This window comes from Equus przewalskii, chromosome 6 (assembly GCF_037783145.1).
Source record: "Equus przewalskii isolate Varuska chromosome 6, EquPr2, whole genome shotgun sequence".
NCBI lineage: Eukaryota > Metazoa > Chordata > Mammalia > Perissodactyla > Equidae > Equus > Equus przewalskii.
In genome coordinates, this window is record NC_091836.1 from 50,658,379 (window position 1) to 50,686,278 (window position 27,900).

The window sequence follows — 27,900 nt, forward strand, 5'->3', positions numbered from 1 at the left end:
CCTGAGGGACTCCTGACAGCCCTGTTTTGGGACCCACCGGAAGAGCCTACCTCTGATTTCCCTGTTCCAGAAGCTTTGCCAGACTTCTGAGGATATAAAGACTGGTTAATAAATCCTAATGCCCCCTGTGATCTCTTGCAGGAAATAGAAATAATAGCCTCAGGAACACCACCAGGAAGGGTGTGGACCACTACAAGAACAACAAACTCTACTTAGTGAATGCCACTTATATCCGGAAATGATCAGAGGAGACTCATGCTTTCTGCAGAGCCCCCAAAGTACATACTGTCAGGGGGGCCACACTCCTATGGATATGGAGATAGACGCCTTCCACAGCCATGACCACCCCACCTTCCCTGGTAATGGAACAGCTCTCTGGGAGAAAGGCAAAAAAATCACAAAACACATTTACCATATTCAGCTGCTGGTCCTTAAGTGGGCTAGTTGTGTTTGTCTGGTCTGGTGCTTGGGATAATTGGAGAGCCTCAGACTCAATAATTTTCACCCAGGGATTACAACAAGCCCCTGGACAACCAAACATGCTGCCATAACAATTGGACAATTCAAAACTCTGAGTGTATGGAGCCTCTCCTAAGTTAAACAGATCCACTTGCCACTGCATGTGGCTAGGCTGGCACCTCAGCAAGCACATCAGAATGTCACCCTAAGACAAAGGACACATGCCAAATGGCCAGGCTGGAGAGCCTGTAGGCAGGACCACTCACATGGCCAAGTTAATAAACATGAACACATTATAGCTGAGGTGGCTCTGAGATCACACTTACTGAAATGTGCACACATGTTGCACACTTACTGACAGGTTGTCCCAGGAGACATGGCTGTAATTTGCAGCCGGGCTGCTGTCATGACCTGTCTCAGCTTAATCATGGATTTCTTTTAAAAACTTTCATGCCACCTCCCATACATTAGCTTTTCAACGTGCTTACAGTGAACAAGCTCTGTGGTCAGGCTCAGGAAGCATGCACGAGTAAGCCAGCCCTCTGCCAAATGCGCAGTGGATAACCCACAAGTTCTCATTGACATCTGCAGTCCAGTTCTCAGGCCCAACAATGCCACCAGGTCCCCCAGATTGCCCAGGGACATTTTAATCTTAAAGAACTTAAAGTTAGGAACCCCTAACAGCCCAGTGAATACTGACTTGGGAAGGCTATCATCACCCTAACCCAAGAGCTCACTGCTGGAGACGACAGCATCTCAGACATCATCTCCAACGCCACTCTTCCACTCCCTGGGACCACCACAGAGGATCCCATGCCACTCACATGAAACTACAATTCTGTGCCCCTCAGGGACCAACTTTGCCATGAAGCACTGCCTCAAAAAACAGTAACCAACTTTCACGACTGACTTCCCAGATATTGCTGTTTACTTGCCTCTGAGCCTGCCTTACTCAAGACCATCTGCAAAACCATCAGTTTTGCCCTCACAACTGCGACTCCATCATCACTCATGTCCAACTTCTTCAAGTGCAATGCCTTTATGATTCTCTTAAAACAAAGGTGCCCACCACCATTACTACAGTATCTTGCCTACATGCCTCCCTAGAGGAAGTCCCCTCCCTCTGTGCACTCCTAATAGATTACAGGAGACTCTGTTGGCCCCCAGCACATACCATCATGAGGCCTCCACTCACACCCACTCTCTCTCTAGCACGAGAACATGCATCCCAAAACTCCTGGGCCGCATCACAGCACAGAGCCCTGAACTTACCCCTCCCCCTCCTGCTCCTCCCTACTGCACAGCAACACCACCACCCTCTTCATCCAGATGCTGAGATCACGGCTACTGCTTGAAACACAGGACACTGTTGGACTTGCCACGATCACTCTCTTCACCAAGCCAGCCATACGTGTCTATCCAGCTGATGTCTGTACCGGCAGACAAATACTGGACTATCACTTCACAGCCAATCCCCATTTGTCCCTCACCACGTATTCCTTTCACCCCCTTGAGGCTGTCACTAATTGGTGAAATATTTCTCCATAATGGTAAGATTTCAAGTCCACACTCAGGGACAGTACCAGGTACACACAGTTCTGTGTCCCAGCATCTACAGATATTCCATCCTCAGCTCTTGAATCATGTCGCATAGTTCATTTACAGTCACCCTCCCTTATACATCACCAGGGTCAGGGCTATCAGGTTATTCCGTAGAACTGACACCTCCACTGGAGCCCCTCAATACCCCATGTATTTTGCCATCCCGTTTCCCACAGGCCAGCTCTCCATCAACTGCTTCCCCATTACTGTAGATAGTCTACTCCCACTGAAAATACCCCTGCCCTTCCAAGACCATCTCTCCATCACCATTGGCAAGGCCTATTCATTATACTCAAGGTATAATTATCATTATACCTATTTACGGTATAATCTCTGGCACATAAGGCACCGCCTATTCCACAGTGGGACCAGCACAGCAGGGTAACTTAGAGGCCAACCAGCAAATGCTCCAAGCTTTCAACTCTCATGTGACACAAACACAACCAGCCCTTGCCCTCTTAAATTAAGGTCAAAGCTCAGTACCTAAAATGATTCGTAACAACTGTTTAGCCCTTGAATGACTGCTGGCGGACCATGGAGGTGTTTGCAAAATCGGAGTAACTTCCTGATGTATGCCGATTAATAACGTGCCACGTGGCCTAGCTAATCAAAGATATGAATACTCCTATGACTATTATTAAAGAAGTTTCACATAGTAACACTCTACAATTGTATCATCACATAACTCCATGCCCTGGACATCTCCCAATTTGCCATGGATTATTTCTCTGGGAAGCCAAATGGGGAATTTGGCTACGTGCTCCCCTTCAAGGGGTCATAATTACTGCTACAGCCTATGCTCTCCTTTTCTTAATGTTGTGAATGCATATTTAGCTGGATCTCACCTTACACAAGTGTCTTCTGCGATAAAGTTCTCAGCCACCCAAGCCTGCAATGTAATCTTAACCAGTACCCCAAATACACATAATGCAAATAGTGATGTTCAAGCTTCACAGGCCAGATGTATTAACTGTACTTTTAAAACCTGTAAATTGAGGCTTTAACATCAACACAGTAGCCACTAGCTATTTCAAGTGAATCCTGGCTGACCCATTAATATCTGGGGACTCCAGATAGCACTGAACCATATACGGTCTGAAAGTCAAAATGAATACGCATTTCTCAGAGGGAACACTTTCAAACACAGCCAGCCAACTGCAGGCCTGCTTACCCTGCCTAGCCCATTTTTCCCGTGGAAACCACAATAAAACTGCATTTCCATACTTCTGCTCCCTCTCCCTGTCGCATGGGCCCTTGGAGGTTCCCTGAGTGGCCTTCTGTGGAATGTGCTGTGTTCTCTCCAAGAAACTGTGAGTGTAACAAAACGATGAAACTCTTTCTGGTTTCTTTCCTTGATCTGCATCTGGCTTCACCATACCTCACACAAGGTAAAATGATTAAAAGACAGTAACATGACTCAGATTATCATAGTTTTGAAATTGGGAATTTTGAGTCCTCCAACGTTGTTATTCTATTTTCAAGATTATTTTTATACACGGTCCCTTGTAATTGCATATGAATTTGAAATGCGGCTTCTCCATTTCTGGAAAAAAGAAAAAACAAAGGCCACTGGAATCTTGATTGCACTTAATCTAATATTGCTTTGGTTAGTACTGACATGATGATAATATTCTCTTCCTATCCTTGAGTATAGGATATCTTCCCATTTATTTATGTCTTCTTCAAGTCCATTCAGAAATGTTTTATACTTTTCACCGTACAAATCCAGTTGGTTAGAAGAGAATTAAGTGTGAATCTTACAGACCCACTTTTTACCAGGTTGCAAGCTGGAAGACACAGCAATTAGACTGGTCTATCAGTGGAAAGAAAGATACATCACACACAGGAATGATCAGGGCCTAATCACAATCTATCTATAGGACCACCCAGAATGTTATGTGTATCAGAAGACCCCCAGATTCACACTCAGGGTAGCATTTCCCATACTTCCTATATTCAGTTTCTCTTTAATTTGAATTACCATACGTTTATTAAGGAAGAGAAACAATCTTACGAAAAATGATAATGACTATACAACATTTCTTACATTCATAAAGTTTTTCTCCACACAAAAAACAAGTGAACATTACTAGAACAATTTTCCCACATTACACCACTTGGATTTCTCTCCATTACAAGGTGTCTCATTTATAAAAATAAATATATTTCACTGAGGAAACAGTGAAGGGCTTCCCATGTTTCTTAATGGTATGCTTTCACTGTTAGTCCATACATGCCAGGTTGTGATGAGATTCTCATGGCTTTCCCTCATTCCTTACATTTCTAGAGCATCTCTCCAGTGTGGTTCTTTCACGTCTTCAAAGTGAATTGGGACAACTGAGGGCTTTACCACATTCTTTACACTGACAGGATTTCTCTGCAGGTAAGTGCTTTCATGGTACCAAAAGGAAATGGGAAAACCGAAGGCTTTCCCTACATTCTTTACGTTTCTAAGGTTTCTCTCCAGCGTGAGTACGCTTGTGAACGATCAAGTACAAAAAACTGCTAAATGTTTTCCCACATACATTACACTCAATAGGCTTTTGTCCAGTGTGAGTTCTAAAATGTCTGTTAAGATGTGAGGAAAGAGCAAAGGCTTTCCCACATGCGTCACATTTAAAAGGCTTCTCTCCAGTATGAGTTTTCCTATGGTCAGTAAGGCTTGAGGACTGAGTGAAGGCTCTCCCACATTTCTTGCATTCATAGGGTTTCTCTCCAGTGTGAATCCGCATGTGAACTTTAAGGGACACAGAACATTTAAAGCCCTTCCCACATTCCTCACATTTATAGGGTTTCTCTCCAGTGTGAGTACGGTTGTGAATGACTAAGTATGAAGAACTGCTAAATCTTTTCCTGCATACATTACACTCAAAACGCTTCTCTCCAGTGTGAGTTCTAAAATGGGCAGTAAGATTTGAGAAACTAGCAAAGGCTTTCCCACATGTGTCACATTTAAAAGGCTTCTCTCCAGTGTGAATCTTATTGTGGTAAATGAGGCCTGAGGATTGAGTGAAGGTTTTCCCACATTCCTTACATTCATAGGATTTCTCTCCAGTGTGGGTTCGCATGTGAACCTTAAGGTGCATAGAACGTTTAAAGCCTTTCCTGCATTCCTTACATTTAAAGGGTTTTCTTCCAGTGTGAATTCGAACATGAGCGTTAAGGTATGCAGATCGTTTAAAGGATTTTCTGCATTCCTTACATTTGTAATGGTTGTTAGCAGTGTGAGTTTGTACATGCGCACCGAGGCTTGCGGAGTGAATAAAAGATCTTGAACATTCCTTCCGTTCATAGTTTTTTCCTCCATTCTGAGCTCTCATTGGTGCTTGAAGGTAAGACTGATTAAGGGGGGTTTCCCCACCATCACTGTGTTTGAAGGCACTCTCTTGCATGATAGTTTTCCAGCACACAGTCTCTGGAGTCGGGCTGAAGGTTTTTCCCCACTGATTAAACATGGAAAGTTTCTCTCCAGAAGAGGTTTTCTTGGGCAGGGTAAGGAAGCTTCTTCCATACTGATTATCCTCATAACTGTTCCCTCCATTCTGAGTTTTCCTCTGGGTCTTAAGACATGAATGTTCACCGAAGACTTTCCCACATTGCTCACAATCATGGAGTTCCAACCCACTGTGGATTCTTTTCTGTTGAAGAATGAAGAACGATCATTCAAAGATTTTTCAGATTCACTAATTGATCCCACCCATCTGAAAATAGAAACATTATGATGATGATGATGACGACAATGATAATGATGATGATTACCATTTCCATTCCATTCATACACTTCCTATCCTGTTGATTTCTTTCAAGTTGAATGATGGAATCCTTTTGCCAGAATGATATGCCATCTACTCTAATTTTAAAAGATTCTTGTACCGTTTCATGAAATTGTTTAAAAAAGTCAATGTCTAGTTATGTAAGTGGAAATGAGTCTTTGTGGGAAGTCTGAAGCAATGACTTTCAAACTACACCTAGGATATCCCCCAATTCATCATATTCAGAATATTTTCCCAGAGACATCGCTCTCTTTTGGACAAATGTCACTTATCTCAAATATTTATCAGTTATGCTCATCTTCTAAGTAATGAAAATGGCAATCTTTGCTCAGTGTGGAAAGCAAGAAATATCTCTTTTTAAACTTAGTGATCTTACCTTTTCTAGCCTATTGGGTGTTTTCTCCCCAAAAGTATCCCGTTGAATTGTCAAGTCTTCGGTTTTAAGTTGCATTTCCCGTTCTAAAATAAAAAAGAATAACAAATGTAGGAATTTGCAAAAAAGAAATGTAGGCTGAAGGAGTTAAAAACAATAAGGCTCACTGTGTTACTTCCAAATTAAACATATTAAACAAAAAAAAGGGCAAGACAGATGTGAGGAGGGACTGGCCCTGTGGCTGAGTGCTTAAGTTCACATGCTCCACTTTGGTGGCCCAGGGTTTTGCCGGTTCGGATTTTGGGCGTGGACATGGCACCGCTCGTCAAGCCATGCTGAGGCGGCATCCCACATGCCACAATTAGAAGAACCCACAACTAAAAATATACAACTACGTACCAGGGGAATTTGGGGAGACAAAGGAAAAATAAAATCTTAAAAAAAAAAGACTTGAAGAGTATGGCTATGTCAAAAATTTTGAAAGGTAAGGATTCGCATTCAAAATTCAGTAGTAGATTAAAATGATTGTATGAAATGTAAATATCATGGGGAAAAGAAAGAGAATACTATCAGGGAAAGAAAGTCGCAAAGTTCTAGACAAGGAGCATACATCCAAATGATGAAGTTAAAAATTAAGCAGAACAAGTCATTCTGTGAGATCATAGAAAATTTTCATTAAATGTTAAGTAAGAGGACTTCCCTCTGGGAGGAGGTGGAGATAGGTGAAAACTCTCCGACCCCGACTGAACAGCCTAGTACCTGCAAGCGGCTTTCTTCCAACGGACGCCCCCAGAAGATCAACACACACCTAGGGCAGGAGCAAGCACACACCAGAGGAGCGACGGTGGAAACAGGTGACCAGAACCCTACCTAAACCCCCCGCAATTACTCCTAAATGCAGAGGGAAACTCTAGAGTTACACACTTGAGCCCATGGGGAGAGTCTCACCCCGCCATTGGTGGGGAGATCCCGTCTGGTGTCCAGAGCGCCCGGAGGGTCCCAGAGAGAATCACAGAGGGTGTGGCGGCCCCCCGGCTGCCACTGCCTGCACGGCCAAGCAAGGGATTGCCAGAGATCTCGGAGAGGACTGGGGCTGGGTGAAGCTCCAGAGGCTGGCTCCGCGCCCCAGAGAGGAAGCTCCAGAGTTCCGCCCGGGCAGCAGACAAAACTCTCTGTCTGCCATTAGCGGAGGGGCCACGCCCAGCATTCACCACTCCGGGAAAGTCCTGGAGAGAATCCCAGAGGGCAAGGTGACCCCCAGCTGCCGTTGCCTGCCCCCTGGGGCAAGGGATTGCCAAAGAGCTCGGAGAGGACTGGGGCTGGGTGGAGCTCCAGAGGCTGGCTCCGCGGCCCAGGGGGGAAGCTCCAGAGTTCCACCGGGGCAGCAGACAAAACTCTCTGTCTGCCATTAGCGGAAGGGTCACGCCCAGGATCCACAACACTGGGAGGGTCCCGGAGAGGAGAATATCAGGCAGGGCAGCAGCTGACCAGCTACCACTGAAATCAGGATCTCCGGCTATCCCCCAGTCAGGGCAAAGGGCTCCCTGAGTTCCTGGGGAACAGGACTGGGGCTGGGTGGAGTTCCAGCGACCCAGCTCCGTAGCCTAGGGGGAAACCCTACAGGCTCACAGTAGCCTCAGCAAAAGCCTCTGCACAGCACTAGTAGAGAGTACCCATCCGGCAGCCACAAGGCTGTAAGACCCCGGGACAAAAGTAGCATAGCTAGGTGAGCTAACTACAGACTGTAGAAGACGCCAATAGCTCTGCTGTGACCCATAGTGGACAAGAGATTTTGTGGGTGCCAACAGTGATGGAGCGGCAAATATAAGTGATCCTACCCCTGGCCGCTGGAAAAGCCCATAACACCGTTGCAGACCCCAAGGAGGGAGCATGTCTAGGTGGGCTGCAACAGTAGGCACCAGCAGCCTGAAGCCCCCCCGTGACGGCCCCCACGACAGAAGAGGGAATCCAAAGGACCACCGTGACTACGAGGAGGGGCCCAGGCCCAGTTAGCAACTGCAGATAGGGTTCCTGGTTGCTGCAGTATAAACAGCTGCTCCCCCACCACACCAGCAGAAACAAGTGGAAGGAGCAACTAAACTCTCTCTCTATGCGGAGGCACAAATCTACAACATCAAGCAATATGAAAAAATACGTTAAATCTCCAGAACAGAAGGAAAATAACAAATACACAAAAAACAATCCCAAAGAAAACGAAATATATAACCTAAATGACGATGACTTCAAAACAGCCATCATTAAAATACTCAATGAGTTAAGAGAGAATTCAGATAGACAACTCAACGAGTTAAGGAGCTATGTCACAAAAGAGTTTGATATGATAAAGAAGAACCAAACATAAATACTGGAAACGAAGAACACAATAGAGGAGATTAAGAAAAATCTAGATGCACTGAACAGTGGGGCCGATAATATGGAGGAAAGAATTAGCAATTTGGAAGATAGGAATATAGAAATGCTGCAGGCAGAGGAGTAGAGAGAAGTAAGACTAAAAAGAAATGAAGAAACTCTCCGAGAATTATCAGACACAATTAGGAGATGCAACATAAGGATTATAGGTATACCAGAGGGAGAAGAGGAGAAAGGGGCAGAAAGCCTATTCAAAGAAATAATGGCTGAGAACTTCCCAAATCTGGTGAGAGAGATGGATCTTCAGGTGACAGAAGCCAATAGATCTCCAAACTTTATCAAAGCAGGAAGACCAACCCCACGGCATATAGTAGTGAAGCTAGCAAAAATCAACGACAAGGACAAAATACTAAGGACAGCCAGACAGAAGAAACTAACTTACAAAGGAACCCCCATCAGGCTATCAGCAGATTTCTCAGCAGAAACTTTACAGGCTAGAAGAGAGTGGAATGATATATTCAAAAATCTGAAGGACAAAAACCTACAGCCGAGAATTCTTCTACCCAGCGAAAATATCCTTCAAATACGATGGAGAAATAAAAACTTTCCCAGATAAACAAAAATTAAGGGAGTTCATTGTCACAAAACCTCCTCTTCAGGAAATCCTCAGGAAAACCCTCATTCCTGAAAAATCAAAAAAAGGAAAGGGACTACAAAACCAAGAGCAGAGGAGATAAGTAGAAGGACAACAACAGAGAGTAGCAGCTCTCCATCAGAACAGATTAAACCATGGGACGAGAAACAAAGGAAATTGAAGAAAATTGGAAAGCAAGACATAAAATGGTAGTGGTAGGCCCCCACATCTCAATAATCACTCTAAATGTAAATGGATTGAACTCCCCAATCAAAAGACACAGAGTGGCAGGATGGATCAAAGAACAAGATCCAACAATATGCTGCCTCCAGGAAACACACCTCAGCCCCAAAGACAAACACAGACTCAGAGTGAAGGGATGGAGAACAATACTCCAAGCTAATAATGAACAAAAGAAGGCAGGTGTCACTATACTAATATCAGACAAGGTAGACTTCAAAGCAAAACAGATAAAGAAAGACAAAGAGGGACAGTATATAATGATAAAAGGGACTCTCCACCAAGAAGACATAACACTTATAAATACATACGCACACAACACAGGAGCACCAAAATTTGTAAAGCAACTCTTAACAGAACTAAAAGAAGACATCAACAACAATACAATAGTAGGGGACCTCAACACACCATTAACACCAATGGACAGAACATCCAGACAGAAAATCAACAAGGAAATAATAGAATTAAATGAAAAATTAGACCAGATGGACTTAATAGATATATACAGAACACTTCATCCAAAAACAGCAGGTTACACATTCTTCTCAAGTGCACATGGAACATTCTCAAGGATTGACCATATTTTGGGAAACAAAGCAAGCATCAATAAATACAAGAGAGTTGAAATAATATCAAGCATCTTTTCGGATCATAATGCTATGAAACTAGAAATCAACTACAAGAAAAAAGCAGAGAAAGGTGCAAAAATGTGGAGACTAAATAACACGCTTCTGAACAAACAATGGATTATTGAAGAAATTAAAGAAGAAATCAAATATTATCTGGAGGCAAATGAAAATGAGAACACGACATACCAAATCATTTGGGATGCAGCAAAAGCAGTCCTAAGAGGGAAATTCATCGCAATACAGGCTCACCTCACTAAACAAGAAAAAGCTCACATAAGCAACCTCAAACGACACCTAACAGAACTAGAAAAAGAAGAACAAACAAAGCCCAAGTCAGTAGAAGGAGGGAAACAATAAAAATAAGAGCAGAAATAAACGATATTGAAACAAAAAAGACAATAGAAAGGATCAATGAAACAAAGAGTTGGTTCTTAGAAAAAATTAACAAAATCAACAAACCTTTAGCCAGACTCACCAAGAAAAGAAGAGAGAAATCTCAAATAAATAAAATTAGGAATGAGAGAGGAGAAATCACAACAGATACCAATGAAATACAAGGGATCATAAGTAAATACTATGAAAAACTATATGCCAACAAATTGAACAACCCAGAAGAAATGGACAACTCCCTAGACTCCTACAACCTCCCCAAACTGAATCAGGAAGAAATGGAGAATCTGAATAGACCAATCACAAGTAATGAAATAGAAACGGTAATCAAAAACCTCCCCAAAAGTAAGAGTCCAGGACCAGACGGCTTCTCAGGAGAATTCAACCAAACATTCAAAGATGACTTAATACCTATTCTTCTCAAACTATTCCAGAAAATAGAGGAAGATGGAGTACTCCCTAACACATTCTATGAAGCCAACATCACTCTGATCCCCAAACCTGACAAGGACAACACAAAGAAGGAGAACTACAGGACGATATCACTGATGAACATAGATGCAAAAATCCTCAACGAAATTCTGGCAAACCGAATACAGCAATACATCAAAAAGAGTATACACCACGATCAAGTGGGATTTATACCAGGGACACAGGGATGGTTCAACATCCACAAGTCAATCAACGTGATACACTACATCAACAAAATGAAAAACAAAAACCACATGATCATCTCAATAGATGCAGAGAAAGCATTCGACAAGATCCAACACCCATTTATGATAAAAACCCTCAATAAAACGGGTAGAGAAGGAAAGTACCTCAACATAACAAAGGCCATATATGACAGACCCACAGCCAACAACATACTCAATGGACAAAAACTGAAAGCCATCTCTCTGAGGACAGGAAGAAGACAAGGGTGCCCACTTTCACCGCTCCTATTCAACATAGTACTGGAGGTGCTGGCCAGAGCAGTTTGGAAGGAAAAAGAAATAAAAGGAATCCAAACAGGTAATGAAGAAGTAAAACTCTCGCTGTTTGCAGACGACATGATCTTATATATAGAAAACCCCAAAGAATCCACAGAAAAACTATTAGAAATAATCAACAACTACAGCAAAGTAGCAGGGTATAAAATCAACATACAGAAATCAGTAGCATTTCTATACACTAACAATGAACTAACAGAAAAAGAACTCAAGAACTCAATCCCATTCACAATCGCAACGAAAAGAATAAAATACCTGGGGATAAACTTAACCAAGGAAGTAAAGGATCTATACAATGAAAACTACAAGACTTTCTTGAAAGAACTGACGACAACATAAAGAGATGGAAAGACATTCCATGCACATGGATTGGAAGAATAAACATAGTTAAAATGTCCATACTACCTAAAGCAATCTACAGATTCAATGCTATCCCAATCAGAATCCCAAGAACATTCTTCACAGAAATTGAACAAAGAATCCTAAAATTCATAGGGGGCAACAAAAGACAGCGAATTGCTAAAGCAATCCTGAGTAAGAAAAACAAAGCCGGCGGAATCACAATCCCCGATTTCAAAACATACTACAAAGCTACAGTGATCAAAACAGCATGGTACCGGTACAAAAACAGGTCCACAGATCAATGGAACAGAATTGAAAGCCCAGAGATAAAACCACACATCTATGGACAGCTAATCTTCGACAAAGGAGCGGAGGACCTACAATGGAGAAAAGAAAGTCTCTTCAACAAATGGTGCTGGGAAAACTGGACAGCCACATGCAAAAGATTGAAAATTGACCATTCTTTTTCACCACACACCAAAATAAACTCAAAATGGATCAAAGACCTAAAGATTAGGCCTGAAACAATAAGTCTTCTAGAAGAGAATATAGGCAGTACACTCTGACATAGTTTCAAAAGAATCTTTTCAGACACTATAACTCCTCAGTTGAGGGAAACAATAGAAAGAATAAACAAATGGGACTTCATCAGACTAAAGAGCTTCTTTAAGGCAAGGGAAAACAGGATTGAAACAAAAAAACAGCTCACTAATTGGGAAAAAATATTTACAAGCCACTTATCCAACAAAGGGTTAATCTCCATAATATACAAAGAACTCACACGGCTTAACAACAAAAAAACAAACAACCCGATCAAAAAATGGGCAGAGGACATGAACAGACATGTCTCAAAAGAAGATATAAATATGGCCAATAGACACATGAAAAGATGTTCATCATCGCTAATCATCAGGGAAATGCAAATCAAAACCACACTAAGATATCACCTTATACCCGTCAGATTGGCAAAAACATCTAAAACCAAGAGCGACAAATGTAGGAGAGGTTGTGGAGAAAAAGGAACCCTCATACACTGTTGGTGGGAATGCAAACGGGTACAGCCACTATGGAAAACAGTATGGAGATTTCTCAAAAAGTTAAAAATAGAAATACCCTATGACCCAGCCATCCCATTACTGGCTATCTATCCTAAGAACCTGAAATCAGAAATCCCAAGAGTCCCTTGCACCCCTATGTTCATCACAGCATTATTTACAATAGCCAAGACGTGGAACCAATCTACATGCCCAGAAACTGATGATTGGATAAAGAAGATATGGTATATATACACAATGGAATACTACTCAGCCATAAAAAAAGACAAAATTGGTCCATTTGCAGCAACATGGATGGACCTCGAGGGTATTATGTTAAGCGAAACAAGCCAGTCAGAGAAAGACGAACTCTATATGACTCCACTCATAGGTGGAAGTTAACATATTGACAAGGAGATCTGATCGGTGGTTACCAGGGAAAAGGGGGGGTGGGGGGAGGGCACAAAGGGGGAAGAGGTGTACCCAGAACATGACTAACAATAATGTACAAGTGAAATTTCACAAGGTTGTAATCTATCATAACATTAAAAAAAAAAAAAAAAGTTCCTTAAGGTAGAAACTGACTTTGGTAATATAATACATATAACAAAATATACATATAATGTAGATATAACAAATATATTAATATATTTTAAATATAATAAAAATATGACAGAAACACACACACACACACACAAAATGTTAAGTAAGAATGTATGAGAAGCTGACAATGCCCAAAGCGTCAGAGACCAGTGACCTCAGCCTTCTGGAGAAAGCACGTCTTAAAGTTTCCTCATTATGATTCCGACACACTGAGATTTTCATTGGCCAGGGAAGTTCTTCACACTCGCTCACCTTGGAAGACTCCTCTCCCCTCTGTCCTCCAATCTTCTTCTTCTTCCAACCAAGAGATCAGGTCAGATTTGAACACCTGACATTCTGTGCAAAGGGAAAGATGTATTAAGAGAAAAGGCCTCCGCAAAGATGACAAACTTCCCCATGAATCAGGTCCTATATTTCTGATGAATGCAGTAAAATTATTTCAAAAGACATAAAAATGCAAATATCCCTGCTTTCTGTGCAGAGAGACTGCAGTCTCTCGCTCCTCAAACCCACGTTCAGACATATATACACACATTACAGAACATTAAGACTTATATTGAAATAGGAAATTAAGTATAAAAGAGATATGCATTCTCATGGAGGAACCACCACACCACTGGTTCTAATACTTCACTGTCCATTGGAATCATGTCCAGTGTTTTCATTACAACGCAGATGTCCGGGCTCAGTGCCAGAGTTTCATTCACTATGTCAAAGGTCGAGTCTGAGAACGCACATTTCTAAGAGAGTGATGGAGATGGTTTTAGTCTTAGAACTACATTTTTTAAGAAACCACACTGGATTAAAACCCATTAGTGTACAGACTAGTGTCTGTTAGTTTCCATTATGTGCAGATGTCTCATCACCGATACTGAAACATAGTAAACACATCATATATATCTGTTCCATAAGAGGCTACAGGAAGGATGGCAGCCTTACCTACTGTGGTCAGGTTCTTGTAGGTCTCCAGCATCACATCTCTGTATAGATTTTTCTGGGCTGGGTCCAGTAAAGTCCACTCCTCTCGGGTGAAATGCACAGCCACATCAGGGAAGGTAACCAAGTCCTAAACCATCACACACAGGCTGGGTCAGTAAAGTTACATCTCTACCAGTGTTCAGTGGGGAATGAAGATGGCAGACCAATGGCAACAGAGGGTATCAAGGTCTCTCATCATCTCCCCCAGGGTGCAATGCTCTTATGCACTCTTCTCTCTATCAACACTCACTCACGGTTGATCTCCTCCAGTTATGGGTTTAATGGAACCGCTAACACATGAATTTATCTCATCACTGGACTAAAAGCTCTTCTCATCTTATTTCCTCCCTGCAGCATGTTTCTAAGCAAACTGCAGACACTTGGGAAAGTTGAGAAATGAATAAATTCTTCAAAAAATGCACACTTTCATTTTTGTTACCATGTCAGACCATGTAGCAAAATAAAAAAATATGCAGTCACCATTGTAAAAGACGATATTAGAACGTAATTACTGAAATACTGAGATTATTCACAGGAATCAATCCAAGAGGCTCTCCTTTGGGAGGGAATTCAACAGGGATGCAGTCCTTGAGTGGCTTGATTTCTTTAAGAAACTCTGGAGACAGGTCTACCTAGAAGGAAATGTGTCTAAGTGGTGGATGTAGTACATCATTAGTAGAAGGATACACTTTCTAATTACCCGAGAAAAAGTTGTCAAACAGTCAGTTGCCATCCTTTCTGATTCTATCTTTTCCTCAGGGAGGCAGAAAGGGTCCTTCGAAAGAAGATCTAGGAGAAAAGAAAGAAGGCATAAGGATTCAGAGGTGACCATAATTCTCATATTTACCTGCCTGGAGGTCATTCCATTCTGGCTTGTAATTCCCAGTATCTCTCCACACTCAAGAAATCTCACACAAATACACACTACTGCCATCAAACGTTGGGGGGAGTCCTGTCTCACCTGGAGCCACAAAAGGGGATTGTGAGCCGTGCTGCCCATCAGGAAAAGCATAATGGGTTCATTTTACAGGGTAGGAAGCTTAAGTCCTGGGGAATGTGACTCTTCATCTCTCAAGGCAATAAACTTGATGAAGACTATGCAGCCACTCTCCCTAAGGCATATGTACCAGGAAGCTGACTTGGAGCACAGCATTCACTGGCTCACTTAAGCTCCTACATAAACCAGCAGCACGACTGCTCAGGTCCAGACCAAAGGACTCTGTATTGTGCAGGGAGAAATTAAAAGCTACTAAAACAGTATGCTCCGTAACAAAAGCATCAGTAACATCAACTGCCATTTACTGAGGACCACTGTACCAGATGTCTCACTAGCAGATTATAGCTCACTACATTTGGAACAACTTGAATTTCTGAATCTACTCTTTTGGCTCTAAATTCTGTATGATCTAAACACAAATCAAATATATCTGATTAAAAATTAGTATGTAGTGAATTCAGAAGACTTCAAATATAGATAATGTAAAATATCTTAATTTTTTAATACTGCTTAAGTAAATATTTTCAATATATAATAACTGAGACATTCTACTGGATGCAACTAGTCAAGACTGCTCCTGGGCATACGAAAAGAAGTAAAATGCACTATTTTATTTGGTCAACGCTCTTGAGCTTCCCTTGACGGACGCTGGAGAAGTCTGAAGCTCTGTAAGGACTTCCTTTTAAGTTGTTATCACTGCCTTATTCCTTTTTCCTTTGAGTAAATAATGAAGCTACGTCCTTGTACTAGGCATTCAGTTGAGGGCACTAACCTATACAGAAAATGTCCTAGGCATTAAAGATCCACCAATCCCTGGATAATACAGACAATAAAGCAATAACTGATATACCAATTTACCACCAATATGGGAAAACAATCAAGCAGATGACAAAATAATAAGTGTCCTACACACAGAAAAAGCACATATATATTCTACTGGTTCCTGAATAAGTAAATGGAGAAAAAGGAAAATAATTACTACGTCTTCCACATCTGACTCTTAAAAGATTAGAAAAAGCACGTCAATGTTTTTACAAAAGAACTCAGAATACATTAAAGTCCTGGGAAGCCCCCACAGGTCTTGGTTGGAAGCATTCAAATCAAACAGGTCTGCACTCTCCCCTTTCCTTGGCCAAAGGGCAGTGCCGTATCACACTCCCCCAACATCCGCCTATTGTACGAGCCTTTTTCAGATGGTGAGCACCTTTTCATTTCACTTTTCAGTTCGTTTTCCACCCAATTGGCTTTTATATTTATTTGTTTCTTCCACAGACTTCCTTCACGTGTCTTAAATCATCCTTTAACATTCTGTATTTGAAGATCATCATCTTTTTGTTAAAAATCAGTAACTTCTGGTGTGATGTCAGCATCACAGCAGAGCACATTGTTCTGTCTCGCCCTTTTAAGTTCCAACCAGTAGGACAGGCACAGAACAGCAAAGGACTCTGCACAGCACACCAGAACACCTGGGAGAGCCATACATCTACACATGTGAAGGGGGGCTGACTAGACTTCCTGTACCTTGTGGAACCAGGAGAGCAGTGGCGGCCGCTCCTGAGACTGGAAGTTCCGGGAGCTGTGGCCACACCTCCCATCAGAGAATCCCAGAGCTGAGGTAGCACAGATGAATGGAAGCCCCAGGAGTCCAGGCAGCCCACGCTGCTGGAGGCACCAGGGAGCACTGCAGGCCCGTGACCAGAGGTTCTGGGAAATGTGATACCTGTAACCCAGCGGCCTTCCCCTACCCTGGTGGCAGTGCCTCTGACCAGCCTTTCCCGCAGCAGGGGCTGCATCCAAGACTCTGATACCCCCTGGAGTGGCAGTAGTGCCCCTGACCTGAGATTCCAGGAATCCTGCTGGTGTAGAGACCAGAGGCTGCAAGAGTCACAGCAACACTCACGGCTCAGCCTCTTCCTCTCCCCAAGCAGTGGCAGGTAGCACCATCAACCTGAGGTTTCAGAGCCACCACAGTACCCACGACTTGGCCCCTGGTAGTGTTACACCAACACTGTCCCTGCCAGCAAGGGGTGCTGTATCCAACACCTAAGTCCCTGATAGTGGTGGCTGTGCCTGTGACCTGAAGTTCCAGGACCCATGCAGGCACTGGAAACCAGAACTTAGGGAGCCCCGGTGGCATTCGTGATCCAGGCACTCCTTCCCTTGTGGTGGTAGCAGTGTTGTCAATGAACATAGGCAACCTGGCAGCAGCAGAGTGTTGCCAGCACCCCTGGATAACCCAGGAGCAGCAGTAGAGGGGGCACATGCGGCAGCAGTGTCTGAGCCCATGGAGAGCCCAGAGACCCAGGAAACAGTGACAATGGAGCCAGTAACTCCAGTCCTTGCCAGCTGCAGAGGAACATGCAACTTTTGTCCCCCTCCCCATAGCAGAGGGGCCTGCAGACCCAATAAACCAAGACCTGGAGGAGGTGCCCATGACACCAGATCCTGCCCCACTCCCCCTGTGCCCATGCTGCAATGGGGGGACCCCCAACCCAGAAGCAGCAAAGTTGCTCTCACCCCAGTGACCTACAGGTGACACCCACAACTGTGGCAACGTTATAGGCAGCAAGGAACCAGCAACCTCAGACACACAAGCAGTGCAATGAGGGCACTGATGTTTGGCAGGGACAGTGGAAGGTGGAAAGCACAGGTTCTCAAATACAACAGAAGTAGCTCAGAATCAAAATAAACAGCTTACCCAAATAAGAAAACTGTTTCCTACCCCAAATGCACCGCCAGAGCAATAACTCATTAACCACTGGGAACAACAAGTGAACTAGTAGCATAAAAATGAAATGACATTTCTCTAGAAGCCAAACTTGAAGTCATGGAACACTGAGATCTAACTGACAGAGAATCCAAGATAGCTGTCATGAAGAAACACAAAGGCTTACAAGAATACTAAGAAAGATGGCTTACTGAACTGAGGAATAAAATGAATGAACACAAGGAATACTTCACCAAAGAGACAGAAACTCTAAAAAAAAAAAAAGAAAAGAGCAGACTATATGGAAGACAGAACTAGCGAGTTCTAAGATAGAAATCTAGAAATGACTCAGGTGGAAGAGGAGAGAGAACTATGATTTTCAAAAAAACGGAGAAATTCTGGGGCCAGCCTGGTGGTGTAGTGGTTAAGTTCACGCACTCCACTTTGGCAGCCTGGAGCACGTCAGTTCAGATCCCAGGCACAGACCTACACAGTGCTCATCAAGCCATGCTGTGGCAGGCATCACACATATAAAATAGAGAAGGATGGGCACAGATGTTAGCTCAGGGCCAATCTTCCTCAGCAAAAAGAGGAGGACTGGCAGTGGATGTTAGCTCAGGGCTAACCCTCCTCAAAAATAAAAAAAAGGAGAAATTCTACAAAAAATATCCAAATGAATTTGGAAAACCATGCAAGGACAATGGGTATCACAAAAGGAGAAGAGAGTGAGAACGGAGCGAAGAGCTTATTTAAAGAAATAATAGCTGAGAATTTCTCAACCTGAGGAAGGAACTGGATATACAAGGACACGAAGCTAACAGAACACCTAATTATCTCAATATAAAAACACCTTCTGCATGGCACATTACATCAAAACTGTCACAAGTCAACGATGAAGGAAAAGTATTAAGGGCAGCCTGGGAGAAGAAAATAACTTACAAAGGAAGCCCTATTAGGCTATCAATGGATTCCTCAGCAGAAAATCTACAGGCTAGGAAAGAGTGAAATGATATACTCAAAGTTAAACACTGCCAAACTGTTAACTCAAAGTTAAACACTGTCAAAAATGCACTATCCAGCAAAGTTATCCTTCACAGATGAATCAGAAATAAAGGCTATCACCAACAAACAAAAGGTGAGGAAGTTCATCACCATTAGACCTGCCTTACAAAGAAGCTTGAAAGGAGCCTTCCTACCCAACACAAAAAGGCAAAGGAATACAAAGGTTTGAACAAGGTAATAAATAGAATCAGAGAATTGCAACTTGGTATCAGAATAGGTTAGCAAACAATTATAAATGCTACAGAGAAAGAAAACATTAAAAACAACTATGAACACTTCAATTTGGTCATAAACTCACAATACAAAAAGGGATAACTTGTGACAACAAAAACATAGAAGGGGAAGAGGAAAAAGATGGAACCTGCACAGGCAAACGGAGATAAGATGCTATCAGCAGAAAAAGGACTATCTCATCTACAAGATCTTTTCTACAAACCTCACGGTAATGACAAAATAATTCAGAGGAGACTTGCAAAACATAAAAAAAGAGGAAACTGAGAAACATAGAAAACTACCAAACTGAAATGGCAGGAAGAAATATGAGGAAAAAGAAACAATGGAAATACAGAAAAAACAGAATAAATGATAAGATGGCAGTACTAAGCCCTCATATATCAATAAGCACTCTCTATGTAAACGGATTGAATTCACCAATCAAAATACACACAGTGGCTGGATGGATTACAAAACAAGCCCAATAACGTGCTGCCTCCAGGAGACCAATCCTAGCTCTAAATATAAATACAGGCTAAGAGTGACGGAATGGAAGATGATACTCCAAGCAAATGGCAACCAAAAGAAAGTGGGTGTAGCCATACTTACAATGGACAAAACAGACTTCAAGTCAAAAAAGATAAAGGAAAGTTAGCATTCAAAGTCTTAGCCAGAGAAATTAGACAAGAAAAAGAAAAAGAAGGGATCCAAATTGGAAGGGAAGAAGTAAACTTTTCACGTTTTTGCAGATGACATGATTCTACACATAGAAAACCCTAAAAAATCCACCAAGAAACTATTAGAAATAATGAATGGGCACAGTAATGATACAGGGTACAAAACCAACATAGAAAAATCAGTTGCACTTGTAGACGCTACCAATCAATTAGCAGAAAGAGAAATCAAGAATATAATCCCACCTACAATTGCAATGAAAAACATAACTAGGAATAAATTTAACCAAGGACGTGAAAAAACTGTACAATGAAAACAGTAAGACAGTGTTGAAAGAATTTGAAGAAGACATAAAGAAATGGAGAGAAATTCCATGCTCATGGATTGGAAAAATTAACACAGTTAAAATGTCCATATTACCTAAAACAATCTATAGATTCAATGCAATCCCAATCAGAATCTCAGTGACATTCTTCATGGAAATAGAACAAAGAATCCTAAAATGTATATGGAGAAACAAGGGACCCTGAATAACCAAAGCAGTCCTAAGAACAAAGGACAAAGCTAGAGGTATTACCCTCCCTGATTTCGAAATACACTACAAACCTATAGTAGGTTTTGCAGGAAAAAACACACGTCAATGTAACAGAACTGAGAGCCCTGATATGAAACCACATACCTATGGATGGCTAATCTTGAACAAAGAAGCCCAAAACATAACATGGAGAAAGGAAAGTCTCTTCAAGAAATGGTGTTGGGAAAAGTGGACAGCCACGTGCAAAACAAGAAAAGCAGACAATTATTTTACACCGTACACAATAATTAACTCAAAATGGGTTAAAGATTTGAATGTAAAACTAGAAACCATAAAACCCCTAGAAGAAAACATAGGCAGTACACTCTTTGATACTGGTCTTAGCAGTATGTTTTTGAATACCACGTGTACTCAGTGAAGGGAAACAAAAGAAAAAATAAACACATGAGACTACATCACACTCAAAAGCTTCTGCATGGCAAAGGAAACCATTAACAAAATGAAAAGACAACACACCAACTAGGAGAAAATATTAACAAATCATATATCCAACAAGGGGTTAATTTCCAAAATATTTAAAGAGCGCATATAACTCAACAACAAAAAAATGAACAACCCCATCAGAAAACGGGCAGAGGGTATGAACATTTTTCCAAAGAAGATGTACAGACAGCTGAAAGGCACATGAAAAGATATTCAACATCACTGTTAGGGAAATGCAAATTAAAATTACAATGGGACATCACCTCACACCCCTCAGAATGGCTACAATTATCAAGACAAAAAACTACAAATGTTGGAAAGGATGTGGAGAAAAGAGAACCCTCATACACAGCTGTTGGGATTGCAAACTGAAGCAGCTACTATGAAAAACAGTATGGAGATTTCTCAAAATAAAAATACCATAGGATCCAGCTAACCCAAGGCTGGGTATTCATCCAAAGAACATGAAATCACTAATACAAAAAGATAATATGAACCCCCTGTTCATTGCAACATTATTGACTATAGCCAAGACTTAGAAGCAACCCTAGCACCCATCAACAGATGAATGGAGAAAGAAGATGTGGTTATATATACTGTGGAATGCTACTCAACCATAAAAAATACAAAATCCCCCATCATCATTGCATTTGTGACAACATGGATGGACCTTGAGGGTATCATGCTAAGCAAAATAAGCCAGACACAGAAAGATAAATACTGTACGATTTCAGTCATATATGGAAAATAAAAAATAAACACACTGCTAAGAAGAACAGGTTGGTGGTACCTGACAGGAAGGCATGGGGGGGGGGGGTGGATGAAAGGGGTAAAGAGGCACATGCGTATGGTGATGGATAAAAACCAGACTATTGGTGATGAATACAATGCAGTCTATAGGGAAGCTGAAACAGTAATGCAGACCCCAAATTTACACACCGTTATAAATCAATATGACCTTATTAAATAATTTTTTTTTAAATGGGCAGAGGATATGAACAGACGTTTTCCAAAGAAGATACACACGTGGCCAACAGGCACCGGGAAAGATGCTGAACATCACTAACTATTAGGGAAATGTAAATCAAAACTACAATGAGATGTCACCTAACACCCATCAGAATGTCTATTATTAAAAAGACAAGATATAACAAGCGTGGGAGAGGATGTGGAGAAAAAGGAACCTTCATACACTGCTGGCGGGAACACAAACTGGAGCAGGCACTATGGAAAAGAGGATGGAGAGTGCTCAAAAAGTTAAAAACAGAAATACCACATGATCCAGCTATTCCACTTCTTGGCATTTCTCCAAATAACATGAAAACACTAATTCGAAAAGATATATGCACCCCTATGTTCTTGTAGCATCAATCACAATAACCAAGACTTGGAAACAACCTAAGTATCCACCAACGGATGAATGGATAAAGAATGCTGCTTACATGTATAAAGTGGACTACTACTCAGCCACTAAAAAATGACCAACTCTTCCATTTGCGAATAGGTGGATGAACGTTGAGGGCATTACACTAAGTGAAATAACTCAGATGGGGAAAGATAATTAGCATATGACCTCACTTGTATGTGGAGGATAAACAGACACATACATATGGAGAACAGATTGGGGTTACCAGAACCAAAGCCAAAAGGAGTAGAGGGGTATATGTGTACGGTGACAGATGGCAACTAGACTTTTGGTGGTGAACACAATGCATTCTATACAAAAGTCAAAATGTAATGATGGACACCAGAAACTTATGTTATAAACCAATATGATCATTACTAAGAAGAAAAAAATAATAACCTTTAATAAATCAAACACAGACCAACAGGCCAAATGTTGATCTACAAAATGGTATTTGAATGCTGACAATCGACAAAAATTTTCATTATCTATGAACCATATCATCACCCTCACAAGCTCATAGTCCTTATTCTACAGTTAGAAGACTAAAACCCAGAAACACATAGGGTCACAAAACCTTGTGTCTAGACTCACAGTATAACTGTCCTTACTAGCAGGGGTCTCAAACGACGGGTCCTTGGGCTAAACAGGGTCAAGAAACTGTTTAGTCAGGTGGTGCCTACATAGAAAGTTTTACTCTTCTTTTTATTTTCTAATTTAGATTTTAAAATATACAGTTAAACATACACATCTTAAGTATTTAGTAGATGAGTTTTGAAAATCTCATATTCCGTGCAGTGACCAGCCTGAACAAGATAACGTAGTTCTGGGGTCGGCCCCGTGGCCAAGTGGTGAAGTTTTTGCATGCTCCGCTTGGGTGGCCCAGGGTTTTGCCGGTTCAGATCCTGGGCGCAGACATGGCACCGCTCATCAAGCCATGGTGAGGCGGCATCCCACATGCCACAACTAGAAGGACCCACAACTAAAAATATGCAACTATGTACTGGGGGACTTTGGAGAGAAAAAGGAAAAATAAAATCTTAAAAAAAAAAAAGATAACATAGTTCTTTCTTTACAAAGCCTTCTTGCTCCTTCCAGGCCATTCCTTTCCCCTCACTTCCAGAGAGGCAACTTCTGAGTTCAATCAATTACTCGACACACTATTCTGTATTATGTACATTAGGCAGTCTACATAGTGTGTCCAAAGTATATGCTAACTGATTTTTCCTCTGTTGTCTAGTTTAACAATATGGGCAAAAGATATTAAAATCTCCCACTAGAATTGTGGACTTGCCTATTTCTTCTGCTTCTGTCAAGCAAAGTTTTATATATTTGAAACAATATTATTGAATGGATATACATTTAAATCTTTATATTTTTCCCAACCAAATAAAAGGTTTATACTGTCAAATCTGGGTGTAATAACCCTTGATGCACACCACTCTCTCACCCTAGAAATGTAATCGACCAAATACAGAATGCTTTCCCCATCTCCTACTCCTGTCCTTTCCCACATGGCTAACTCCTATGCCTGGTCTTTTTTTTTTTTTTTTTTTAAGATTTTATTTTTTCCTTTTTCTCCCCAAAGCCCCCCGTACATAGTTGTATATTCTTCGTTGTGGGTCCTTCTAGTTGTGGCATGTGGGACGCTGCCTCAGCGTGGTCTGATGAGCAGTGCCATGTCCGCGCCCAGGATTCGAACCAAAGAAACACTGGGCCGCCTACAGCGGAGCGCGCGAACTTAACCACTCGGCCACGGGGCCAGCCCCTATGCCTGGTCTTTTTATGAGAAATATTTATCAACTCTCTTACCTTCACCCTACTCCAATATAAAAAGAGAAAATAACAATGTCCTGTACTTTACTCCAGAACTCTAATCAGTTTGTAACAATACACTTACTTCTTTGCAGAGATGTTTGCCTCCTCCAATGGTTTACAAGTGTCCTAAGAACAGCCCTGGGTTGAAGTTTTCCACTAAGCACTGATAATCAAGCATTCAAACATGCATTAAGTGGGAGTATATCCTCTAGGAAATGAAGAGGCGAAGGAAATACCTGGATTCTTTCACTTTTACCTTCTACAAAACTCTCAAATCATCTCATTTATTTTCTTCTGCAAAACAATCACCTATATCTAGGTTCCATGATCATGTTTTAAAATTTATTCATTACAAATTTCTACCTTGATTCAATGTCTTCACTTTCGTCTTTCCTGAAGTCCATTCCCAAAGCAGGAGTTAGTGAGTTCTATTTAAATTGTAATGGACTGAAAACATTCTCCTGCTAAAACATCTCAGAATTTTCCAGGGCCTTAGAATATTGCCTAGAGCACCTCATTCCCCTGGTGCAGTCCCTGCTCTCCACTCTATCTAAAAACCACTGTCTGTTCTCCTTCTGCCAACCTTCTTTCCTCAGTTTAAGAAATGTAGTAAAGTCTCACCCATGCTGGATTTTCCTCATCAAGTTCTCTTCATCTGAAGTTTTCTCACCTGCTCTACAAATCCTCACAACAGCTCAACAACCTGACTAGATCGATCCTTCTCAGGCTTTGGTTCACAACTTAAGTATCAATCCCTTCCAATACATATTACCAGTTCATATTAAGCCATTCTGATGTCCAAACCACAAACTTACCGGTATTCGTTTAATATCTGTATTCCCAAACAGACTGGAAGCCCCATGGTGGCAGTACTACGCCCATTTTGATGGCCATTGTTTCTCTGTCCCTGACACAGATCCTAGCTTGTTAAAGGAATTCAGTGACCATTTGTGGATTGAATTGCCATTCCCCACAAGAATGTTACAGTAGTATGCATAAATAAAATGAACACGAAAATAGAATTAGAACCTAAAAATCAAGTAAGACTCGCATAAAATGTCTGTGAAGAATATAATATAAACCAAAACACTGCACTTCCGAAAAAATATTTTTACTCAGGATGAAAGTGGACAGGATACTCTTTTTGAAAACAAGTGCCTTCAAGTTAAAACTAAATTTTTTTCTTTATGTTTCTCTACATTTTTAGACAACTTTTTAAAATGTTCATTCAGAAACTACCAAATGGTACAAGACCTGTAGAAGGAAATTTATAATATCCAGCTAAAGTAAATGTATATTTGCCCTTCGACCTAGAAAAACAACCTGAGAAGCTTGCCCTGAAAATACACGCCCACAAATGAGAGACAACAAATACAGAAGTTTATTCACTGCAGGTGATTAACAGCTGCTAAGATAATTGTTAGAAAGGTTGTTGGGGAACAAGATACTCTGAGTATCAAAATACCACCCCTCATACGACTTTTTTATTCACAAGGAAAAGTCTACCTTTAAAACACAGCGTTCTGGGGGCTGGCCCCGTGGCCGAGTGGTTAAGTTCGCGCGCTCCGCTGCAGGCGGCCCAGTGTTTCGTTAGCTCGAATCCTGGGCGCGGACATGGCACTGCTCATCAGACCACGCTGAGGCAGCGTCCCACATGCCACAACTAGAAGAACCCACAACGAAGAATACACAACTATGTACCGGGGGGCTTTGGGGAGAAAAAGGAAAAAATAAAATCTTTAAAAAAAAAACAAGAAAAAACAAAAAAAAAAAAACAGCGTTCTGGTTATCATCACCTTAAGCAAGTGATCAAAGTTAGCATCACTAACTGAGGGATGACATAAATTTCTGTCTTCCTGATGGACTCCAATATGATGCACACATCACCTACAAAATATTTCAAAATGATCTTCTGAAGCCTCTACACCAGGAGTTGGCACACTTTGGTCACAGGCCTGTGCGTAAATAAAGCTTTGTGGGAACACAGCTGTGCCCATTTGCTTCCTAAGGTCTATGGCTGCTTGCCCACTACAAAGGCATGGCTGAGTAATTCTCATACCTTACGGCCTGAAAGCATCAAGTACTTATCATCTGGACCTTTTCAGACAAAAAGTTTGCCAACCCCTGCTCTGGACCCAATTACCAGTTGACAGGAAATACAAGAAATGGAGGAAACATTTACACACACCATGGAAATAAAATCAGAAATATCAACATGGGTAACTTTCTAAAAGAATGTGATTCTTCAAAGAGTCAATACAATTAACAAACAATAGCAAGTAATCTAGCTTAAAGATTAAAAGACATAACTGCCATATATAAACCTTGATTGAGTCCCAGATATAAAAACATGCTTTGGAAAAATGTGGAGAAATTTAGTTTTTAAGCAGAGTAGATACCTGATGACATTATTCTTTTTAACTTTCCTGGGTGAAATAACAGTATTTTAGTTTTAATAGGATAACATCCTTATCTTTAGAAGACGGACTAGCAAGTATATACGGGTCAAGTATCATATGTACAATTTATTTTCAATTTACTTACTTTCAACTAGTTACCATAAAACGCATTCATTTACGGAAAGAGCAAGCATGCGAAATGCTAAAAATGGGTGAATCTGCTAAAATGAACACTCATTGTACTGGATGTTTAAATTTTCTGTAGATTTAACATTTTACAAAAGAAAATGTGAGGGAAGAAACACATTTAGTCCAAATATCCTGTTAATGGTACACTGACCTATTCTAGAACTGGTGTCATAAAGTCTCCATCTTTTTCTCCTGGAGGCCCGTTTAACAGCTCAGAGGGGATGGAGGGGCCTAGAAGTTGAGAGGAAGAGACAGCTGAGTATCTTCCATTCCTTTAGAGGCAAGACTTGTGGTCACCATTTGCTTATAATTACATACACAAGCATGATCACTCTTTACACCTAAGAAACTATCTTACCTTCATGTAATATTCAAAAACGGAAGCCGCAAAGACAAGGCCAAATTCTCCGGTGACACGTTCTGTCGCCCAGGAAAAGCAGCAGAGGCCCCTGACCCACTTTCCCCCGGACTCACAGGCACAAGGCGGGGTCGCAGGTCCTGAGAACCGGAGGGCGAGGGGCCTGAGCAACGGGACTCGCACAGCGGAGCTGCTTCTCCTTCTGGGGAAAAGTCTCGAAGGTGACGCGGAGGCTCTGACCAGGGAAGCGCAGGGGACGCCAACGCCCCGCGCCGCGCCCTTCCCGCTCCGGCTCAGCGCGGGGCCCAGCGGCCGGGCTGACGAGCGGAAGCCCGGCCTCTCTACGGAGCCCCTCGGGTCCCGGGCCGTACCTGTCCTGTAACGTCCCCCGTTCGCCCCTCTCCAAGAACTGGCTCCACCCCAAACGGACCACCACGAACCGCTGCCAGATGCGCGGAATCCCGGGACAACAAGACGGCGCGAACCAGTGACGCCACTTCCGCTTCCTGCCTCGGGCAGCAAGGGGAGGGGCTCCAGGGCTTGGGCTGCCGATCACGTCCGTCCATTTCAGGCTTAAAAATTGTAGTTCTCCCGGCGTGGGCGCCGATGGGCCCTGGGGTCGCTCGGCGAGGGGCTGGGG

At 41.9% G+C, this 27,900-nt stretch overlaps 2 protein-coding genes across 2 annotated transcripts in view; both read right to left on the reverse strand.

The window, feature by feature from the left end:
• Positions 1-27,900, reverse strand: part of LOC139084153 (zinc finger protein 846-like) — a 145,568-nt gene that overhangs the window by 51,700 nt on the left and 65,968 nt on the right. The gene's annotated exons all lie outside the window — the stretch shown is intronic.
• On the reverse strand, positions 4,008-27,810 carry LOC103542037 (zinc finger protein 121-like). The gene is made up of 7 exons (XM_070625576.1): positions 27,632-27,810; positions 15,120-15,208; positions 14,932-15,051; positions 14,381-14,507; positions 13,694-13,777; positions 6,211-6,293; positions 4,008-5,699 (listed from the first exon to the last, which is right to left on the reverse strand). Exons 2-7 carry the CDS (start codon positions 15,150-15,152, stop codon positions 4,512-4,514), a joined length of 1,635 nt encoding a protein of 544 aa, XP_070481677.1. The 5' UTR covers positions 15,153-15,208; positions 27,632-27,810; the 3' UTR covers positions 4,008-4,511.

Coding starts and splice junctions, on each gene's coding strand:
- LOC103542037 (XM_070625576.1), bottom strand. CDS start 15,152: ATGGCAACTGACTGTTTGACAACTTTTTCTCGG. Junction 15,052..15,119: donor GTTTGACAACTTTTTCTCGG/GTAATTAGAAAG, acceptor ATTTCCTTCTAG/GTAGACCTGTCTCCAGAGTT. Junction 5,700..6,210: donor CACCCAATAGGCTAGAAAAG/GTAAGATCACTA, acceptor ATTCTTCAACAG/AAAAGAATCCACAGTGGGTT.